Here is a 20,347-nt window from a genome sequence, read left to right as displayed (position 1 = left end):
TGATTGCCTTGTGTAGGTTCTTGCAGTAGTGGCACACTTGCTGCCGCACAGAACAGCAAGGTGACAGTTTCAAACGAAGGGGAAGTACGGGCATAAGTACCTTATCATTAAGGAGCCAGGTTGTCATTTTTTCATTTTTGTTCATATTTCAATATTGGTTCATAGTTCTTCTTTCCATAAAATTTTGTAGCTACATTTAGCACCATTTGAATAATAGATCTTTGGGATAGGTATATAATCAGGTGCTAACCTTCATACGGTAGAAAATGCTTCAAGGAACTATCTAAGATGAGAGAGGGGTCTTAATCCAACTGATCACTTAAACCAGGCATGTCCAATGTGTGGCCCATAGAACACATATATCCCCTGATAGTTATGAATATGGCCCAACAAATTTGTAGATGACAATGTCATATCACAATGTTGAAAGGTTGGACACCTCTAATAAGCTGTAAGAAAAAGGAAAGATTCCTAGCAAAGGTTTGGGCTATATAAGACAGGATTTGAGAGGAACAGGGGAGACATGTCAGAGGCTGAATTCCATGAAAGTATGTGACAAGCCACCATGAAGTTTGTAATGGGAAGTTTTCCTTAGGAATCAAGACCTGGGGAAGGAAAGGTCAGAAGGTATGACTGAGCAGAATGAGTTGACCTTTGAAACCGGACAACCACAACCTTAGCTAAAGCAGGCATGAAGCAATGGGGTGTGTACGAGTGATCTCAGGCCAGGTCTCTTTTATGCAATGCGAGGTGTTGCAGGAAGGCCATGGCATCTGATGAAGCAGTTTTGCAACTGAGCCAATCCTGATGGCAGTGACAGCTGGAGGATGCCCCCTGACCACAATCCACATTCCTGTCCAGCACTCCTTTCCTGGAAGTGGAATGTGGGAAGAAACAGCTCTGTGTCAACCATAGAGGGGTGGAGTCTGGCATTGACAGAGTGAGAATGAAACAGTCCTATTCTAGTGCTTGAATTTCCCTTTGTGTAACTTTCAGAGTTACTAATATTCTATAATAGCTGCAAAATCTGTCAAGTTCTGGAGAAGGAAGAGTAAGGAATTTTGGAAGCGAAAAGACAAACTTGAGCCCTTGTCCTGGCTTCCTACTATTAATATTTGTGTAAGTTGCTTCACCTTTCTGAATTTGTTTTCTAAACTGGAAAATGGTAATAGTATAGTAATACTGGTAATAGTATCCCAGTATTGCTTTGAATGTAAGATGGCATAATATAAATATTTAGGCGAGGCAAGAAACTTGGTGATTCTGTAAAAGACATTATGAAGCTGGTATATTTGTTATGTCTTCTATGTGATAGGTGTTTTGTTAGGTCTTGGGTGGAATGGAATCTGGTCATTTGTTGTGAATAGTTACATTGAGTACTTATCATCTGTGGGCATCTTTGTCAAAGAACTGAAGACACAGGCAAACACAAATCTGCTAACAACTAAATATTACACCAAAGATTTTCTCAAGAAAAGGCAAATCTCTAACTGTTATCAGAATGATTGCTAGAGTAAAGGCAATTGGAAAAACTTTGGAAAACTGACGCGGGCCAAAGCGTTTTGTATGTTGTGTACTGAGAAATGATGGAGAAGTCTCTTGTTTGACTGTGTGTTTTTGAAGATTGGTTTAATTTTTTGTGTATGACAGTTTTACCTGTATGTGTGAGCAACACATGTATGCCTGGTGCCCACAGAGGTCAAAGGGGAATGTAGGATACCCTGTTACTAGGGATAGAATGGTTGTGATCTGCCATGTGAGTTCTGGGGATCAAATTCAGGTCCTCTGAAAGAACAGCTGATGCTCTTAACCTCTAAGCTTTTGCTCCAGGCTCCCCTGAATACTGAGAAAGTTGGGTGAGACAGACTTTAGAATGTAGATAATGCTGTGGGAGAAAGGCCAATATTGATCGTTAACTCCTCCTTGCCATAGGCAATTCTGATGGCTGTGAAATGATAGGAACTCTTGATAGACAGCCTAGACTTCCCGGTGGTTTCTATTGTCTTGAAAGAAGGAGTGATGGGCAGCCCATACTGCCCAGTAATATCCATTGTTCGGAATTGTGATTGAATTCTTTAGTAAGTCCTATTCAATATTTTCCCCTTCCCTGGACAAGCAAGTGACAAAACATTTAAAGATGTCAATTTCTCACAGGCATTCTGGTATCACATTGTAGTGGTCCAAATGCTCAGTTTTGTAGAAGAAAGAAAATCACATATCTGCGTGCTGTGGGTTGTGAAGGTCTCAATGTCAAGCTGCTAATGGATAAATTATTGACATCTCTCTGTCTTACAACTGTCATTTACTTCTAAAATCCATTTTGATCTGTAGCAGATAGCCAAATAGGAAACAGAAAATCACGGGTCCAAACTAAATCTAGGATTCTCATTTTCTTTATCAAGTGTTTGTGTAACAGAGCACCCCAGAACTGAATGTCTTAAAACAATAGCCGTTTGGATCACAATTGTGTGGATTAAGAATCTGGATAGAGTGCAGAAAGAGATGGCTCTTTTGCCTCATGAAATTTTGTAGATTCTAACTCTGGCAGCAGGCTGACATGGTCTGATTTGGGTCATATAGCTAGAATTTTGGTCATTGCCATCACCTGTGTTCCTTATGCTCCTTCACACGACATCTTCTAATGACCAGCTTTTGGTGTCCTGGTTTGCTTTCTGTTGATGTGATAAAACACTTACCAAAACCAACTTGGGAGAGGGTTTATTTGGCTTACAAGGCAGGAACTCAAGGCATGATTCTGGAGACAGGGACTGAAGCAGATACTTGAAAGAAATGCTGCTTACTGACTTGATTGCCTTAGCTTTCCCAACTTTCTTTCTTTCTTTCTTTCTTTCTTTCTTTCTTTCTTTCTGTCTTTCTGTCTTTCTGTCTTTCTGTCTTTCTGTCTTTCTGTCTTTCTGTCTTTCTGTCTGTCTGTCTTCCTTCCTTTTTTCATTCTTTCCCTTCCTTCCTTCCCTCCTTCCTTCCTTCCTTTCTTCCTTCCTTCTTTCCTTGTTTTCCTTTCCCTTCCTGCTCTTTCCTTGCCTGGCCTCTCTGCTCCGAATAATCACACAGAAACTGTATTAATTACAACACTGTTCTGCCAATGACTTAGACATATTTCTACAAAGAGCAGTCTCTGTCTTCACTTCTCTCCCTCCCTCCCTCCCTCCCTCCCTCCCTCCCTCCCTCCCTCCTTTCTTTCCTTCCTCCCTTCTTTTCTCCCTCCTTCTCTCTCCCTTTCTTTCTTTCTTTCTTTCTTTCTTTCTTTCTTTCTTTCTTTCTTTCCTCTCTCTCTCTCTCTCTCTCTCTCTCTCTCTCTCTCTCTCTCTCTCTCTCTTTCTTTCTTTTCCAAGACAGGCTTTCTCTATATAATAAGCCTGGCTGTACTGGAGTTTGCTATGTAGTTCAGACTGGTCTTCAGCTCACAGAGGTCTGCTTGCCTCTGCCTCTCTAGTGCTCCAGCTACCTTTCTTTTTTATTTTATTAATTTTTATTGAGGTCTACATTTTTCTTTGCTCTCCCCCCTGCCTCTCCCCTCCCCCTTCAGCACTCCCCCAAAGTCTTCATGCTCCCAATTAACTCAGGAGATCTTATCTTTTTCTACTTCCCATATAGATTAGATCTGTGTAAGTCTTTCTTAGGGTCCTCATTGTTGTCTAAGTTCTCTTTGATTATGATTTGTAGGCTGCTTTTCTTTGCTTTATGTTTAAAAACCACCTATGATTGAGTACAAGTGATAATTGTCTTTCTGTGTCTGGGTTACCTAACTCAAAATGATGTTTTCTAGCTCCATCCATTGGCCTGCAAACTTCAAGATGTCTTTATTTTTTTTTCTGCTGTGTAGTACTCCATTGTGTAAATGTACCACATTTTCTTTATCCATTCTTTGGTCGAGGGGCATTTAGGTTGTTTCCAGGTTCTGGCTATGACAAACATTGCTGCTATGAACATAGCTTAGAACATGTCCTTGTGGTAGGATTGAGCATCCTTTGGATATATACCCAAAAGTGGTATTCCTGGGTCTTAAGGAAGATTCAGCCCCTCTGCCTAGAGAGGGCACCAACCACAATAGGCCCTTCTACATTACTTGGCAACCAATAAAATGTTACACAGACATGAACACAAGCTAATCTGATGAATGCAGTTCCCGAGTAGATATTCTTAGGTATTGTCTACATTTGTGTCATGTTGATAAAAAGTAACCGTGACATTGTCTTCACATCATGGATTCAGGATGTCCAATGTCTTACATGCTGGCTGGATTTCCTCCAAAAGAAAATTCTTCCAGATCTTTTAAAAGCTTTACCAGAAACTGACACAGCATAACTTCTATCACATTCTATTGCTAAAAGCACAAGGACAGCTTGGAGTCAACAGACATTACCTGTATATTGTGAAATGACACAAACTCACAGGTGTGCAAGAACTTGTGGGTTTCTATTACAATTACAGATGCCACATGGAGTATTACCCTAAAACTGAGCATTGGTATTAATCAGATATACATTACTACAATGAACTATCTGAGGCCTCTAACGTTATAGAGACAAAAGGCTTATTTAGCTCGGTTTTGGAAAGCTGCAAGTTCAAGCAGCAAGATGCAGACTCTCACTCTGTAAAGCTGTTCCATGCCTGATAGGAAATGACAGTGGAAAAAGTGTGTATCAGGACAAGCAGTCACATCATGCGTGCTGTGGGGGAAACGAGATGTGTATGCTGTATTGCGTATATAGAAGCCCTTCCTGGGTGAATAGAAAGTCAGATAAGCAGACATTGCTGTCTCACAATCCCTTTCATAGTGGGTCACACATGTATCTACATGTATCTCAATGGCTCTTCAGCCTTTAATGATATCACCCTGAAGACCAAGGATTTAGTTATAATTGACACTTGGGGGATACTTCAGACTGCACCTAAAGCACTGAAGGGGTGAAAATAATGACAATAAAACTACTTAATTTTGACCACAGTTCTTTGGGCCAGGAATTTGAACAGGATTCCATTGGCCACTTCTCTGTTGCAAGGGGACTCTCACAAGAATGCAGCCAGATGTCAGAGGAGGCTGATGTCATCTGATAATTTGGACTGGTTATCTAAGATGCAGTTCTTGCTTGACTTGACAGCAATGTGGGCTGTTGTCAGGGAGATTAACATAAACCATTAGCCAGAGAACCTGGTGGTAAAACCGTCAGGATGCTTTTGTCAGAGTGGGAATGCTTCCTACACAATGGTGGGCTTTCCCCAGAATACATGTGAAATAGGCCACCAGGTGGGCCAGGCAGCTCTGTCTGATAATTTCCAATTTAGTCTAAAAGTAACAAAGCATCACTTCAGCATATGCTGTAGGTTCACTGCATTAGAAACCCTACCAGGGTTCTCAGCACTTAGGATGGAGTCATAACAGGATTGTGAATTTGGGGCCAGCCTGTCACTCACAATGATACCTGCTCTCCAAACAAAGTAAGACAGATTAAATCTCTTGGTGGTGATGGGGACCACTTTCTGCTCATCCTAGCACAAATATCAAAGCCCCTTTCAGCAGGTCATTTTGCATAACAAGTATCTTGGGAGTTGGAGTTGGACACTGGAGGCTGGAGTATGCCTTCATCAGAGCCAGTGCAAACAACATTTTCATATTAAACATGTCAGAGGGCTTAAAAGAAGGGGCAGACCAAATCCCTACAAAAGAGGCTGGGTATAACCTCCCTGGCAGAGTCTTCAGGAAGTTTATTTAGATAACATTGCTTGTCTGTGCACTCAAAGAGTCATAATTCCTAGTATCGGGCACTGAAGTTCTTATGATGATCACTGATTTGTCTCAACATGGGTACACATAACTAGCATGGGTTGTCTATTGTATTCGTGTTCTGATTCTTTCCTTTGCAGGATGCCTTACAATGAGGGAACACATTTTTACTTACTTGTGTCCATGGACAGGCACATTTCACTCATTCTCCCAAGCAGACACCGCTCTTCGTCAGCTCAGTGATATCAGCTAAGCTAGGTCTCATCCCGTGTTTACTGTTTTATTGTCCCTTAAGGAATAGAGTGATATCTGGCTTCCAACTGGATGTTATTCTTACTGATTATAATGCTGGGGGCAGAGCTTATCTGCAAAGACAGAGAACCCTCTAAAATCATCATGTGGCGTTTACCAGGGGGATATAGATTAAGCAAATGGTATAGGTATACAGGAGACATGTGTGTGTGTGTAGGTATGTATATTTAGGGATGTTGAGAAAAACTTAGAAGTTTGTGATTTAAAGATATGTCCAGTTAAAGTGCTTCTCCCCTTTTAAGGGAAGTGCTGTAAGATGGCGTGATAAAGAATAATTTCTGTGTTAGAGATAGACAATCTGGATTCCTACCCAGGCTCTACCAATAACCATTTGTGCGACCTTTTTGAAAATGACTTAGTGTGAGATAGTTGGACTTGGTGATTTATGTCAGTAACCTTAGCATTAGGGAGTACAAGGCCAACCTGAGCTTCACAGTGAGACCTGATTTTTTAAAACACTGTACTTAATCACTCCAAGGCCTGGTTTCCTCATTTGTAAAATGGAAACAATAATACCAACACTTACTAGGGATGTTGGGATGATAAGATATTGATTTAATGATTTAGCACTGCTACTTAGAACAGGTTAGGCACTAAATGCATGATAACAATTATTTGGCATAGGTCATATAGGAACTTGTTTTTTTCCTCTAAAAACACATAAAGTTCCAACCCTTTTAAATTCCTGTCTTTTGTAGAGAAATTCCTTGTTTATCAGAATACTGCTAATAATTAATGGTCTAACCTTGGTTGGATAATTACGTTGTGTCATCAAGCTCCAGATTATTAGATATTATTTGCAAGAAAACCAGGCCTACAGTTCCTTCCAGACTGAACATGGAGGCTGCAAATTGAGTTTAGAGGATTACTGACCTTTAGACCCTGGCTGGCAGCAGGGGCAGCCCACACACCCGGTCTTGAAAGCCACAGCAGGCTCTTATAATTGAGTTACTGCCTGGGATTCAGTAGGACTAATCCATCTATATGATTTCTTCGCCTGGTTTAATATCATTAAACGTAACCAAATTAAGGAGAGGGTGGGAGTGGAGTGGGATGAGGTGAATGGCTTTTCTGCTTAGGACTCACTAGCGCATCTCCATGGCCAGGATGAAGTCTATGGCTTGATGAACGGGCCGACGGCTCTGTGGACTAAGTCATGCTATTAACTCACCCCACTCCCTAACAGCACACATTTGTCCCCACTAACAGAAAAGAGAGTAGGGGAAAAGGTTTCCTAATGGCCGGAAACTGATTGCTGACTTCCATATTTCTGCTTTCCTATTCACTGACTCCTTTCCCTTACGGTCCACGTACAACGATTTCTGGTTTCTGAGCAGTTTTTCTTGCAGTTCTAACTCTCGGGAATCTTCCATGGGTTGTCACAAGCATAGTCGGGAGACAAGCTGAACCTAGTTATACTTCCGCAGCTCTAGAGGCCAGTCTCACCTCACTCCACAAGAGGTTGGATAACCTGAGCAGTGGGGACTGTGCAGCCAGTTTGCCAACCACAGCATACAGCCCTAGGAGGAGGGGCTAGCGTGGGGGGAGTGGGAAGCAACCACCAGGTCAGTTTCACTCTCTGCCCTATCGACACCCAGATCCCAGCGTCCTTCCCTCTCGAGGAGAATCGGTCCATCTCAACTTGGACAGCTGGCCAGAGGTGAAGAACCACAGACTCCAAGACTTGAGATTTCAGCGCAGTTGCCAACAGCGGAGTCCCCAAAGTGTAGGTGGTGACCAGCGCAACCAGAAAGGCAGGTACTAGAAGTCTAGGGTGTAACAAGAGTGGAGGCTGGGGACTCCTGGCTCGAGAGAACCCCCTGTGGCAGCACAGGAGGGCCCTGCCTGTCCAAACTGAAAGGGGACACACCGCTGACACGCTCGCTCGCCGGACTCAGTTGGGCTGCCAGGCTTTTGCTAGGCGGCAGCTGACGTCGGCGCGCCCCTGCCGAGCTCTGCTTTTACTACAGCCGGCAGGCGGCTTTGTGGGGCCCCGCCCTCGCCTCCCCTTCCTCCCCCCCGCGTGCCCACACCTTGTCGTTTATATAGAACGCACCCCAGTGCTGATTTGTGGCTCTCTGGGATCGGAGAGTTCTTTGCCGGGAGAGCGGCTGAGAGGGAGCAGGCGAGCTCCAAGGGGGTGTGGGTGTAGAGAGAGAGAGAACAGGTAAGGGTCGTCGGTTCCCGCTTATCTGCCAGCCAGCAACTGGGGCCCCTCTTTTAGCCAAAAGACAGGAACCTGAAAATGGATTAAATAGAAAGAGGCGATCCTCCCTTTCCGAATCCCCGCGGGTGAGAAGCTGCGCGGCTCTGCGGTGTAACAGGCTCACACGTTGCTCATCACATGTTCAAACATTTCCCTTTCGGGGAGACTCGTTATTTTTAAGTGAATATTTTCGTCTTTGTTTTGATTTTTTTTAAACCTTCCTCGGGGGTTTTATTTTGATTTAGTTGGCGGCCCGCAGCAGATTGGGAGAGGCGGGGAAAAGCAGCCCGTCAGAGCTTGGGCAGCCCACCCAGGCAACTCCCTGCGTGGCCGGTGCCCGCGGAGCGAGCGACCCGCACGGAGCCCGCGCAGGCCAGCGGCGAAGCCGGGGAGTCCCGGGCGCGCCTCCCGGGTGCCCCAAGCTTGCAGAGCGCAGCTGTCCGCGGACTGGCAGGAGCGGCGGGGCGCTGAAGCAGCGGCCGCACCGCTTTGTCTCTGCACTTCTGGAGCGCGGCGAGCGGCTCCTCCCGCGGCCGGCCACTCGGGCTCGGGCGGCGGCTCCTCCTTCACCCCTCTCTTTTCCTCCCCACTCTCTCTCAGGCGGCAGCAGCGACAGCAGTGGGGAAGAGCGGATTCCGCCCGGAGCCACACTGAGAGCTCGCGGTCGCGACTTGCCGCCCTAAGCGCTCTCCCAAGTCCAGCCCGCTCGGCGAGGACTTCCTTCTCCTGGACGAACCTTGTCAAGCAAGCTGGGATCTATGAGTGGAAAGGTGACCAAGCCCAAAGAGGAGAAAGATGCTTCTAAGGGTAAGCCCACCGGCCAGTCCTCCTTTCCTTTGCTCGGTTGCCCTCGCCCCCTTGTGTGCGCGCCGCCCGGTGGCTCCTTGTCTCTCTGCCAGACCCTAAGCTGCCCATGACCTCTGCGACCCGGGACAAAAACCCATGAGGTCAGGGCCTCTGAGAGAGTGTGGGTTTGCAGCACTTTCCCTCCTTCCTAGCGGAATTGTGGCCCCTCGAGTGCCTCCAATCTCCTCCACTGCCCCCTGAACGCATGGTGGCGGCGCTGCGGGTAGACGAAGCTGCTGCAGCTTGGAGCGCCAGGAACCGTGCTTCCTGCTACATACTGAACGCCTGTCTGTATGTGTGCGTGTGTGCGCGTGTGTCTGTGTGTGTGTCTGTGTGTGTGTGTCTGTGCGTGTGTGTATATCTGAGTGTGTGTATCTAAGTGTGTGTCTAAGTGTGTGTATGTGTGTGTGTGTGTGTGTGTGTGTGTGTAGACGCTCCAGAGAGTGTGTGCATATGTGTGCTGCGTGGGTGCAACATGGTGACATACTCAGGAATTTGTCCCACTCTCAGGATCCAAGCTCAGACCCATGTTCAACCCTCCTCTCCCTTCCCCCAATGCAAACAAAGAGCCTGGCCCATATGCAGAACCCCTCCCCCATGCTTCTTTTCACCTCACACCTCTTACTCCCCAACTTCCTACCCATCCCATTCAAAGGAGAACGCAGGAAAGGAATGTGCACCTTTTGACATGCCGCGTGCAAAAGTGAGCAATCTGGATACCCTGGCGCCGCCCGCGTTGCGCCTCAGTAGCGCAGCCTTGCCAAGCCCCGGGAGAACAAAGGCTCTTGTCCCCTTGCCACTAGTGCCTATTGGTAGTGGGCCTCTGCAGGAGGGCACAGTCCCCTTTCTCAGCTGCCAGGAATATAACTACTTGGCCCAAGGCGCCTCTAGTCCCACGTCCTCTAGAGTGTACTTTTCGGCCTGGGGCCTCCCGCCGGCAGGATTGGGACATGCAGCAGAGTAGGCTAAGGCTGGGACGAACTCAAGAAAAGGAAGGGGTGTCCTCCACTACACCAGCTCCTAGTAGTGGTCTCCTTGCTGAGGACCCAGCTAACTGGAGGAAGCAGCCTTGAGGACTAGGGCATTGAGACAGGCACAGGGAGGAGGTGTGGGCGAGCCCTGAGCTCAGATGCAAGTGTCTGGAAGAGTCACAGTAGACGCTGAGGTGGGCTAGGTCCTAAGGACCACATGCACCCTCAAAGGCAGAGACTCACTGCTGTTGAGGTGGATTTTCAGCACCTGGGAGTGGGGAGAACTCCAGCTCTTGTTGATGGGAGGGCAGGAGGGTGGAGTTCAATTCTTCCCTGAACCCTAGGGTTCTTTGCCTCCCACTCTTTCCCCATCCCCCTTTTTCCTCTCCTCAGGTCTACTCTTCTCTCAGAGATTGCTTTCTCAGGAGATTCTAGGGTAGTGCCAGCCCACCCCCTGGGGAAGTTGTCTAAGTCTTCTTCAGCTCAGGGTCTTTAGCCTTATTTCTAAGTGTAGCTGCTTCTCTTCCCACGAGGCAAAGGCTTTGGAAGTTTGTGGTCGGTTAAGTCTGTTGTGGGAAGGGTTAGTTGGGGACCCACTCAAACATGGTGGTCGTTTGGGACCCACATACTAACTGTAACGCTACGTTCTGAGACTAGAAGTGCAGTTTCCAGGGCTCTCTTAATCGTAAAAGGTCGCAAAGATCCCTTCATGATAAGGAAAAGTGACTGAAGAGTCCTGGACATTTATTTTGACATGCTGGAGATTATATATGAGGGTCTTAATGTGAGGATGGCACTTTATGGTTGAGCTAAAGCCCAGTACCTTCCCCTCAGGTATCATTTTCCACCTAGAGCTGAGAGAGGAAAAGGCAACTCAGGGCTTTTGCAATCTGATTGCTCCAGGTACCTCACTCCCGTTTGAAACTGGGACTACATCAACTTTTTTTGTTGGAACTTTGTTTCCTGATTTCTAGCAGGGTTTGTTTCCCACTACATTTGAAGGATCCTGAGCCAAATTCATTCACAGAAAACGACTTGCTGTTTTAGGTATATAATTTGCCGTTGTTCAGAATGGATAAGCACGTCTCGAAAGAGGAGCATAGGTCTCTGTAACTCAGTAATGAAATCTTCTTGCCAGGCGTATGTCATGACATTTCCTTATGTTGCCTCACCACATTTGAGAACACAGGCCTCTCTGTAGAGATCCTATAATTAGCCATTAGAATTGTGGTTGGAATTAGAAAAATGAATTTAATAGGGAAAATTGATAGAAGGGAATTTACTTTCCTGCGGAAGTGGGGATTTTCTTCTGGTTAAAATCAAGATTGCTATTTCAGCCTTGCTCTTAGTTGTTGACTACAGAGAGTGTTTTAAATAGTGGATGTCAAGTATTCATTAGTTCCTCCCTCCCCCCCCCCCGTCCTTTCAAGTATCTTATATGACAAAGATAATTTTGGAGATGAATAGTATCAGATCTACTCATTGTTTTAACCAATAAAATTTATTTACATAGTGAAGAGATTTGGTTATTTGCAAATGTCCTATATATAAGTCACATTTGCCATTTTCAAATCTCAGGTGTTCATTAGCATAATCTTCGTAACATAGTAAGATATGGCATTAAACATTTAACAGATATTTTAAAAATACATTTAATTTTGAATGATGCTGTGACAAATGATTAAATCAAGTCAAATAATTTAGTAGCAGCTTGAATGAACTTGGTAATATGTTTTGCAGCCCACTGCTCATTTTAATTCATCCTCCCACCCTATCATTTGGGGCTCATGCCCACAGCCTATCATCACTACACTGAAGATTATTATAGAGCATCACATTTCTAGACTTTCTCAATCACACACAGTGAGTGATCAGTAGTTTATTTTGTACTACTGAATGAAATGGGGTTTGGGCTGGGTGTAGTGATTTTCACTTGTTAGCTCACTACTCCAGAGACAGAGTCAGGTTTAATGCCAGTCTGTCTTACAAATTGAAACTATGTCTAAAACACAAACAAAAACTTAAAAATTAAAAACAAAAAGCACTCCCCCTCATGAAAGAGAAAGCCCCACCCCCTAACAAAGAAAAAGAAACATGGTATTTAGAGCATATAAATTATAGAATGTCTTTTTTTTTTGTAATGTCCTTCAACTCTTTCGGGCCAAGGCTTGTGAATTTTGGTAATACTTTTAAAATTGTAACCAGATTGGCTAGACTTTTCTTTCTGGGAGAGGGCAGGGTAGGGTACTTGATTCTATTTGAAATTTATTAAAAGGGCCTCTTGAATAGTTACTAACCTTTTTATTAATGTATACTTTTCATATACTCTAAAATTTATCTAAGTGTATATTGTTTAGGTCACGTAGTTCTTGAACCAGATGATGTATTTCCTTCACAGGGAAATAAAATTCATAACATTTATTTATCCAAACAGATATTTGCATAGTTTTTGCTCACCCTTCTCTCTTGTATCACATCAGCTCTATCAATACTCTGGTGTTAGAAAAGTACTCAGAGCTGTGTCCAACTTACTGCAGCTGTTCTGTGGCACTGAATAACTTGTAGCAGACAATTAATACCAAATGACTTCAGGATCAAGTAAAAGTACTAGGTGATACTTTATTTCAAATCTCTCATTTGAGTCATTGCAACACATTTGGACTTAATGTGTTGATTTAACCACACTTTTCTTTGTGCTTAGTCCTACAGCCACAGGCAAGTTTGAAAGTTACACAGACTGTGGGTTCTCTGGTGAGAGCATTTGCATCAAGGCTGAGTTCATGGTGGCCACTGAGTGACAGAGGCCAATTCCATGCTATCCACTTGCATAGCTGTTGTTATAATAGATTGTGAGACGTATGGGCCCATCTCATTTTCCTTTCCTTGTGGGGCAGTTCTAGTAGTCTTTCTACCCTACCCAAAGAAGCACAGGACTTTGTGGTTAGTCAGTCAGCATAACATGGCTTGAATTCTGAATTCCATTACCAAAGGTCATCTTGGCCACTGACACCTACTGTCAGCCTTACTCTTGGGCCAAGCAAAGCAGGTGTTTAGAGCAGGTGCTCACTGGCAAGAAGTCCTGACTTCGATGACCTCTTATTTAAAAAAAAAACAGTGATCATAATCTATTGCTCATGTAGAGATTAGTTTAATTGTTTTTTCCATCATTCTATCATAGACCCAAGGTTTGTAGACAGTTACCATGAGCCACATAGTCTCTTCTGTGGTGAATGTAGTGATTGCAGCTTCAGGAAGATGGTATGCCAGGACTCGTCTCTAATCAAAAGTGTACAGGGTAGAGATAGATGAGTGGACACAGTTGCCAGATTTTCTTCTTTCTTGTTTCTGGATCTGTACAGCTTCTTTATTGACATACACAGAAGCTAGAAGGGAAAGCAAGTTAAAGCAGAGGATAAAGATGCAGTAACTTCTCCCTGTCTTACTACCGTTTTGATGAAGTTCCTTTAGAATAGCAGCCAAGTCATTAAGAGGGGCCAGGCTGCATCCTAGGGCTAGTGACAAGGGTGAAGCTGGAGTGGAAATGGATGTTGGGTTAAGTCCTAAGTGAAGCAGAGTGTGGGCTGTGACAAGAAAGAAGTTGCCGAGGACCGTGCTTATGTCAGGGATATAGATTTGTAGTGGTTGTGAAGACAGGTTAGGGGGAGAGGACATTGGAATCTGAGTTTGGATGGTAAGTCAGAAGGCTCATTTGTGAAGCCGTGGAGTAGGAAGCTGAAGCTGTTAGTGTTTCAGGTTTCTCTGCAGCTGTGCTGTTTTATGTCCAAATCAACTCCTCATTCTGGGAATTACAATCAACACAGAACAACCAGAAAGTGTTGCAGCTCCTCAAATATAGCCAATAAAAAGGCTTTTTAGTGTCTACTCCATTATGGCTTATATTTTTAGAGTTGAGAAATTTAAAAGGAATGGAAAATAATTGCCAAGATTAAACAATTCAAAGCAGAAGAAACACGTCGATTAAAGACTGATGGGTAAAGCAGAACCTACATGTCTGCTACTGTGCTCAGCTAAACATTACCTTTGAGGTGTGATGATAAGGCACATAATACAGTCTTAACAATTAGTACAGAACACAGATATCTGGGTAACTCATTTTGTATAGTCACTGTTGTACATTGTTCTATTCAGAAGACACAGTCATCACTACAGCTTATCAGTGCAGGCTGAGGAGTAGATTTCAGTAGCTTACATTGTTCTGTGTAGCGTTGATCATGTTTAACTTTAAAAAATAGGTTATTTATTTATGGTATACAAGGTGAAGAAGTTTGGTTATATCTTATATTTGTCATTTTCCCTTCTCTTTTGTTCTTTATGAGATAAGTTTGGAAACTAATCTTGAATATTCTGTGAAACCCAGGCTGGCCTAGAATTGATGATGCTTCTGCCTCTACCTTCTAAGCTTTGTGATTAAATGTGTATGCTACCATACCTGATTGGATGTCATATCTTGATGAAACAATTTTAGGGGTGCATTCAAGTTTATCTGTAGGCAAATTCACATGTTTTTAAATTATAGTAGTCCTTTATAGCACTATTCCAGTGCTTACTTTTAATTTTTTTTTGAGTGGATGGCCATTTATTTTTCACAGAGAAATGTTGTCTAGGTTATTAACCTTGAGAATGAGGGAGTTATTTTTTTTAAAAAGAGATATATTCCTGATCTTGAGGTATGGTCAAAAATAAGGAACTATTTTGCTAAAAGAGCTGAATTTCGATAAACATTAAGCATAAATTATAATTACTGTATGTTGAGATTACTGTAAGGGGAGCTCTCATGCCTTTCCTTGACTCTGTTTCTGCTACATTCATTTAAGTTTTCAATTTCAAATGGAAATGGTATTAGTGTCCCTGACTAATGACCTTCGGCAAAGGCTAAGCCTAGAGGGTAATGTTTTTCCTTGTTGGTTCTCTTAAATCTGGCAATACCCTTGACTTTTTGCTGAAGTATAGTTTTATTGACATTGTAGAGAGTACAGTAGGTCTGGTCTGAGTTGGGGTACTTGCTTGGCCTTTCTGCTGAGACATCAGATTTGGTTTAAAAGGATTTCTAGTTATGAATGTCTGTTCTTTATGTATCCTAGTATCCTATCAGCAGAGCCTGGAAGGAAAGAAAGGAAACTAAAAAGGAAGAGAGAGAGAGAGAGGAGAGAGAGAGAGAGAGAGAGAGAGAGAGATGAGAGAGAGAGAGAGAGAGAAGAAGAAAGAAGGGAGGAGGGAGGGAGGGAGGGAGTGAAGGAAGGAAGGAAGGAACTGATGAAAGTTAGAACTGATCAGAAGCCAAATTATAAAATAGTCAATGAAAATATAGTATGAAACCAATATCCTTTCTGGTTCTTCAGGTTTACTGTAGTAACATACACATCTCTGAAGGATGAATGTTGAAGAATTTTGAGAAATATTTGCATCCATATAATCAACACTAGTGTGATATCTGGAATGTTGTCAACCTATCCTATTCTTTCATGACTCTTTCAAGTCAAAAAATAACTGCTGTGTTAACTTCTATTACTATCGGTACACATTTGTCAGATACCAAAGTACATTGTAGTCTTTGGTATATGACAAGCCACCACCTCACCTTTCAGCATACTTCCTCCTTGTAGATACTACTCCTTGTCTTGTTTCTTTGAAGACCTTTCAGTGCACTTCCTCCTTGTAGATACTACTCCTTGTCTTGTTCTCTCATTTCTTGTTTCTTTGAAGACCTTACTCTGCCTCCCCCTAGGGCACTTAATAGTTTTATACTTGGTTAGACAATAAAAAGTAGTTATTGGCCAGGCGGTGGTGGCGCACGCCTTTAATCCCAGCACTCGGGAGGCAGAGGCAGGCAGATCTCTGTGAGTTCAAGGCCAGCCTGGTCTACAAGAGCTAGTTCCAGGACAGGCTCTAGAAACTACAGGGAAACCCTGTCTCGAAAAAAAAAAGTTGTTATTGAATTACCTAGACAAGGCAGAGAAATGCTTCAGGCAGCTTGTTCTAGTTCAACTACTGAAAAACAGTAAGTATCACTATCATTATTATTGTAGCACCTGCATTATTGAATACTTGCTACTTATTAGGCATATTTCATTTTTATTTATCTCATTAAGTCTTTTTATACATTGTGGCACTGATTACCTGTAGTGATGAGCGGCAGGCTGTGTTCCTGCCTGGCTCCCAGCCGCCTGGCTAGCTTATGCCCCGAAATAACAACACACAAATTGTATTCATTTCAACACTGCCTGGCCCATTAGTTTCAGCATCTTATTAGCTAATTCTCACATCTTGATTAACCCATATTTAGCAATCTGTGTAGCACCACAAGGTGGTGGCTTACCAGGAAGATTCTAGCCTGCATCCATCTCAGAGATGAGAGTCATGGTGACTGTCTAACTTCCCTTCTTCCCAGCATTCTGTTCTGTCTACTCCCACCTATCTAAATCCTGCCCTATCAAAAAGCCAAGGCAGTTTCTTTATTAACCAATGAGAGTCCTCCATCATTTCCCCTTTTTTCTGTTTAAACAGAAAAGAAAGGCTTTAACTTTAACATAGTAAAATTTCATATAACAAAACAGTTATAAAGCAAGAATTACAGTTACAATATTTAAATCTATTTTATCTTTCATCATAACAATGGAAAACTATAACTATCTATCCATTCTTCAACTTCATCAAAGACTCCAGAAAGATATAATACTACCTATGTAAACAAGAAATAAGCAACTTTCAAAACTCTAGAAGTGACAGAGACATCTCACTGCCTGGACAGTTACCCAAAGTTCCTCTGTACCGTTGGGGCACCCATCTTTGGCCTACAGGTCCATAGTATCCAGTAGACATTTCCATGAAGCAGGAAAATTCAAAGACAGTTCAGTCACTATCTGCTGTGTCCTGAAGAATGTCTCGCAGACTCTTTCATGAATCAGGAACCCCGAAAGACCATCTCACCTTTAGGCAAGTTCAGCAGTCCTCTCTCTGTGGGTTCTCTGTGTCCAGTTTATGCAACAGTCCAGGCAAGAGCAGTTTTTTGCCCAAATGGCTAACCAACTCCATAAGGAGCCTCTTTGATGCCCATCTTCCTCTTGAAGTAGATTGTTGCTGCCACGAGCAGAAGTGTCTCATTGTCATGAAAAGCCCTAAGTGATTAAAACATTTAAAATGACATATTCTGTAGTCTTTGAAAGATATGAAGAATGTCTATCTAACTGAAATATATCTCTATATATCTAGAAAATCTAACATGACTACAAGCCTATTATTGATGATTATCCATTAATAACCTATATTTCCTAATTATAAATTACATTTTAAATAAACTATATAATCACAATACCTTAATCAAGATCAGAAATACATATACACATAACAAAATAGACTTTAAAATCCATATCAATGCAAATTATTCATATCTATATCATATCTCCCTTTAAATGTTAAAGAGCACTTATAAACAATATTTGGGAATATGGGCACAGTTATTTCTCTCCAAACTGCTTCATGCTGAATGGGGGTGCTGTTAATCAGACCTTTCATGGTATAACCTGTCTGCTAAATTCATCTCAGTCAGCAGTTGAGCAAAGTAATTTTTTGAGGGTGTTCACAGCAACCTTTCAGGAGGGCATGGTCTATCACACCATATTGGGATAGAAGCAATCCACAGGGTCTCATCCTCTGTGAAAACAAAAGAAGAACTTTTCCAAAGCATCATAACCTTAGATCCAAATTTTGAAGTCAAGTTATTTTCAAAATATCTATCTTGGATTAGTTCAGCAGCATTTATAAACAAATATCTTTTAGCAGCTGTTGCTCCTTCCTCAGCATTCAAACAATTCAAAGAGAGCATAATAGCATACAGTATCAAGATTCTCTGTGTATTTTCCATCTTTATGTGGCTTTATTTTAACCTCGATTTCGTTTATTTTTACTTTTATTTTTTGAGACAGGTTCTCTGTATATCTTTGTCCTAGAATAACTCTGTAGACCAGGCTGTCCTTGAACTCTCAGAGATCTGTCTGTCTCTGCCTCCAAGTCATTGGAATTAAAGGCATGTGCTACCACACCTTGAAGTCACAGAGGTCAATCTACCTCTGCCTCACAAGTGTTGGGATTAAAGGTGTGTACTACCACACCCAACTACTCTCTTTCTTTCTTTTTTACTTTTAAGAACTTTAACCTTTAGCCTGCATATATTTTAACACACTGTAAACCATTTAGAGGTTTTCTTCATTTTTGAATCTCTCTTTACTGTATATCTGTCTTTTTCTGAATACACGAGTCTCTAATTTACCAAGCAATATAGGTAGGATTAAAGCCGTGGCTTTGCCAGCTAGATCCAGTCCATTCCTTAGCTTTCCAGCTTCATGGCAGAGGCACTGGCTGTAGCTATTTTTATTACCACAACTCTATGGCATTTCAAGGTACTTGCCAGCAAGCAAGCTGCAGCATTATGCTCACAGACCACAGTCAGTTGGACCGCCTGCCTGAAAGACTTAGAGTTTTCCCTGGCAGGACGGCCCAGAAAGCTGGCATTTTAAAACAGTGCAGCTTTTTCCCTGCTACGGCTGAAAACTGAAAAGCATGCAGTCAACTTTTTTGTTGTTGTTTTTTCGAGACAGGGTTTCCCTGTAGTTTCTAGAGCCTGTCCTTGAACTAGCTCTTGTAGACCAGGCTGGCCTTGAACTCACAGAGATCCACCTGCCTCTGCTTCCCGAGTGTTGGGATTAAAGGAGTGTGCCACCACCACCTGGCACTGTCAACTTTTTATCAACACTATTTAAGTGTTTTGTGGCAGGACCTCTTAAAAGTGCTGCAGGGTTTTGCAGCTAAAGCTGAGTCAGGAAGCCTCTCTTAGATGAGAGCACTTGCTTGCCCCTAGCAAGCAGAGCAGACCCCAGAGGTTGTTGCTACCAAGAAAACATGCTTTATTCTATTCTTTCCCAAGCTTTCTCAGGCTTTCTGTGGATTCAGTTATCCACGTCTGGGTGCCATTCTGTAGTGATGAGTGGCAGGCTGTGTTCCTGCCTGGCTCCCGGCTGCCTGGCTAGCTTATGCCCCGAAATAACAACACACAAATTGTATTCATTTCAACACTGCCTGGCCCATTAGTTTCAGCATCTTATTAGCTAATTCTCACATCTTGATTAACCCATATTTAGTAATCTGTGTAGTGCTACAAGGTGGTGGCTTACCAGGAAGATTCTAGCCTACATCCATCTCAGAGATGAGAGTCATGGTGACTGTCTAACTACTTCCCTTCTTCACAGCATTCTGTTCTGTCTACTCCCACCTATCTAAATCCTGCCCTATCAAAAAGCCAAGGCAGTTTCTTTATTAACCAGTGAGAGTCCTCCATCAATTACCTATCTATCTATCTATCTATCTATCTATCTATCTATCTATCTATCTATCTATCATCTAACTACCTATCTGTTGATTGGCTGAACTATACATTTAAAATTATTTTTATTTATATGTATGTTATGTATGTGTGTGTTGAGTGTGTATATATGCATGTGAGTACATTTGCCCACATGGCAAGAAGAGGATGTCAGATGCCTTGAAACTAGAATTATAGGCAATTGTGTGCTGCCCAATGTAAATACTTGCAATCAAACACTAGTCTTCTAGAACAGTAGCAACCCCTCGGCCTCTACACTAGTGGTTCTCAACATGTGGGTCAGGTCCCCTTGGAGGTCAAATGACCATTTCACAGGGTTTGTATATCAGATACACCACATATCAGATATTTACATTACAGTTCATAACAGTAGCAAAATTATAGTTATGAAATAGCAACAAAAATAATTTTATGGTTAGGAGTCAGCACAACATGAGAAGCTGTATTAAAGGGTCACAGCATTAGGAAGGCTGAGAACCATTGCTCTAAGTCATCTATCCAGTCCATTTTTAGCTTTTATGATAGCCAAATAAATAGTGATTGGTATGCACTATATGAACATTAGAGTCGACAGCAGTAAAGTCCAGACAAATTGTATCATTTGTATAAGGTTATACAGCTAGCAGGTTACAAGTCACTAGCACATGCTTGGTTTTAAAATAATAAACAAATGGCTGTTGAATGATGTGCCATATAAATCCACCAAAGGTCATTGGTTCTTCCATGTATAGTGCTACGTCCTTGTAATGCTAGCACTTGGGACATAAAGTCCAAGTGTAAGGCCCTCGAGTCACACCTTTCCATCTGGGATGTCATGCTCACACAGAGGGTCGGGAAATTAATGCCAATTGAGGTTATACAGTGAAGTC

At 42.7% G+C, this 20,347-nt stretch overlaps 1 protein-coding gene across 1 annotated transcript in view; it reads left to right on the top strand.

Moving 5' to 3' along the window:
- Nucleotides 1-8,149: 8,149 nt before the first annotated feature.
- Fgf13 (fibroblast growth factor 13) overlaps nt 8,150-20,347 on the top strand; it is a 498,994-nt gene continuing 486,796 nt past the window's right edge. Inside the window, exons 1-2 of the mRNA XM_042054385.1 lie at nt 8,150-8,225; nt 8,865-9,071. Of these exons, the coding sequence (XP_041910319.1) occupies nt 9,023-9,071 (49 nt within the window). The 5' untranslated portion in view covers nt 8,150-8,225; nt 8,865-9,022. The remainder of the gene's footprint in view (nt 8,226-8,864; nt 9,072-20,347) is intronic.

This window comes from Arvicola amphibius, chromosome X, assembly GCF_903992535.2.
Source record: "Arvicola amphibius chromosome X, mArvAmp1.2, whole genome shotgun sequence".
NCBI classification, from domain to species: domain Eukaryota; kingdom Metazoa; phylum Chordata; class Mammalia; order Rodentia; family Cricetidae; genus Arvicola; species Arvicola amphibius.
Note: the sequence above shows the minus strand (reverse complement) of the source record. Positions and strands in the feature narration are given on the sequence as shown.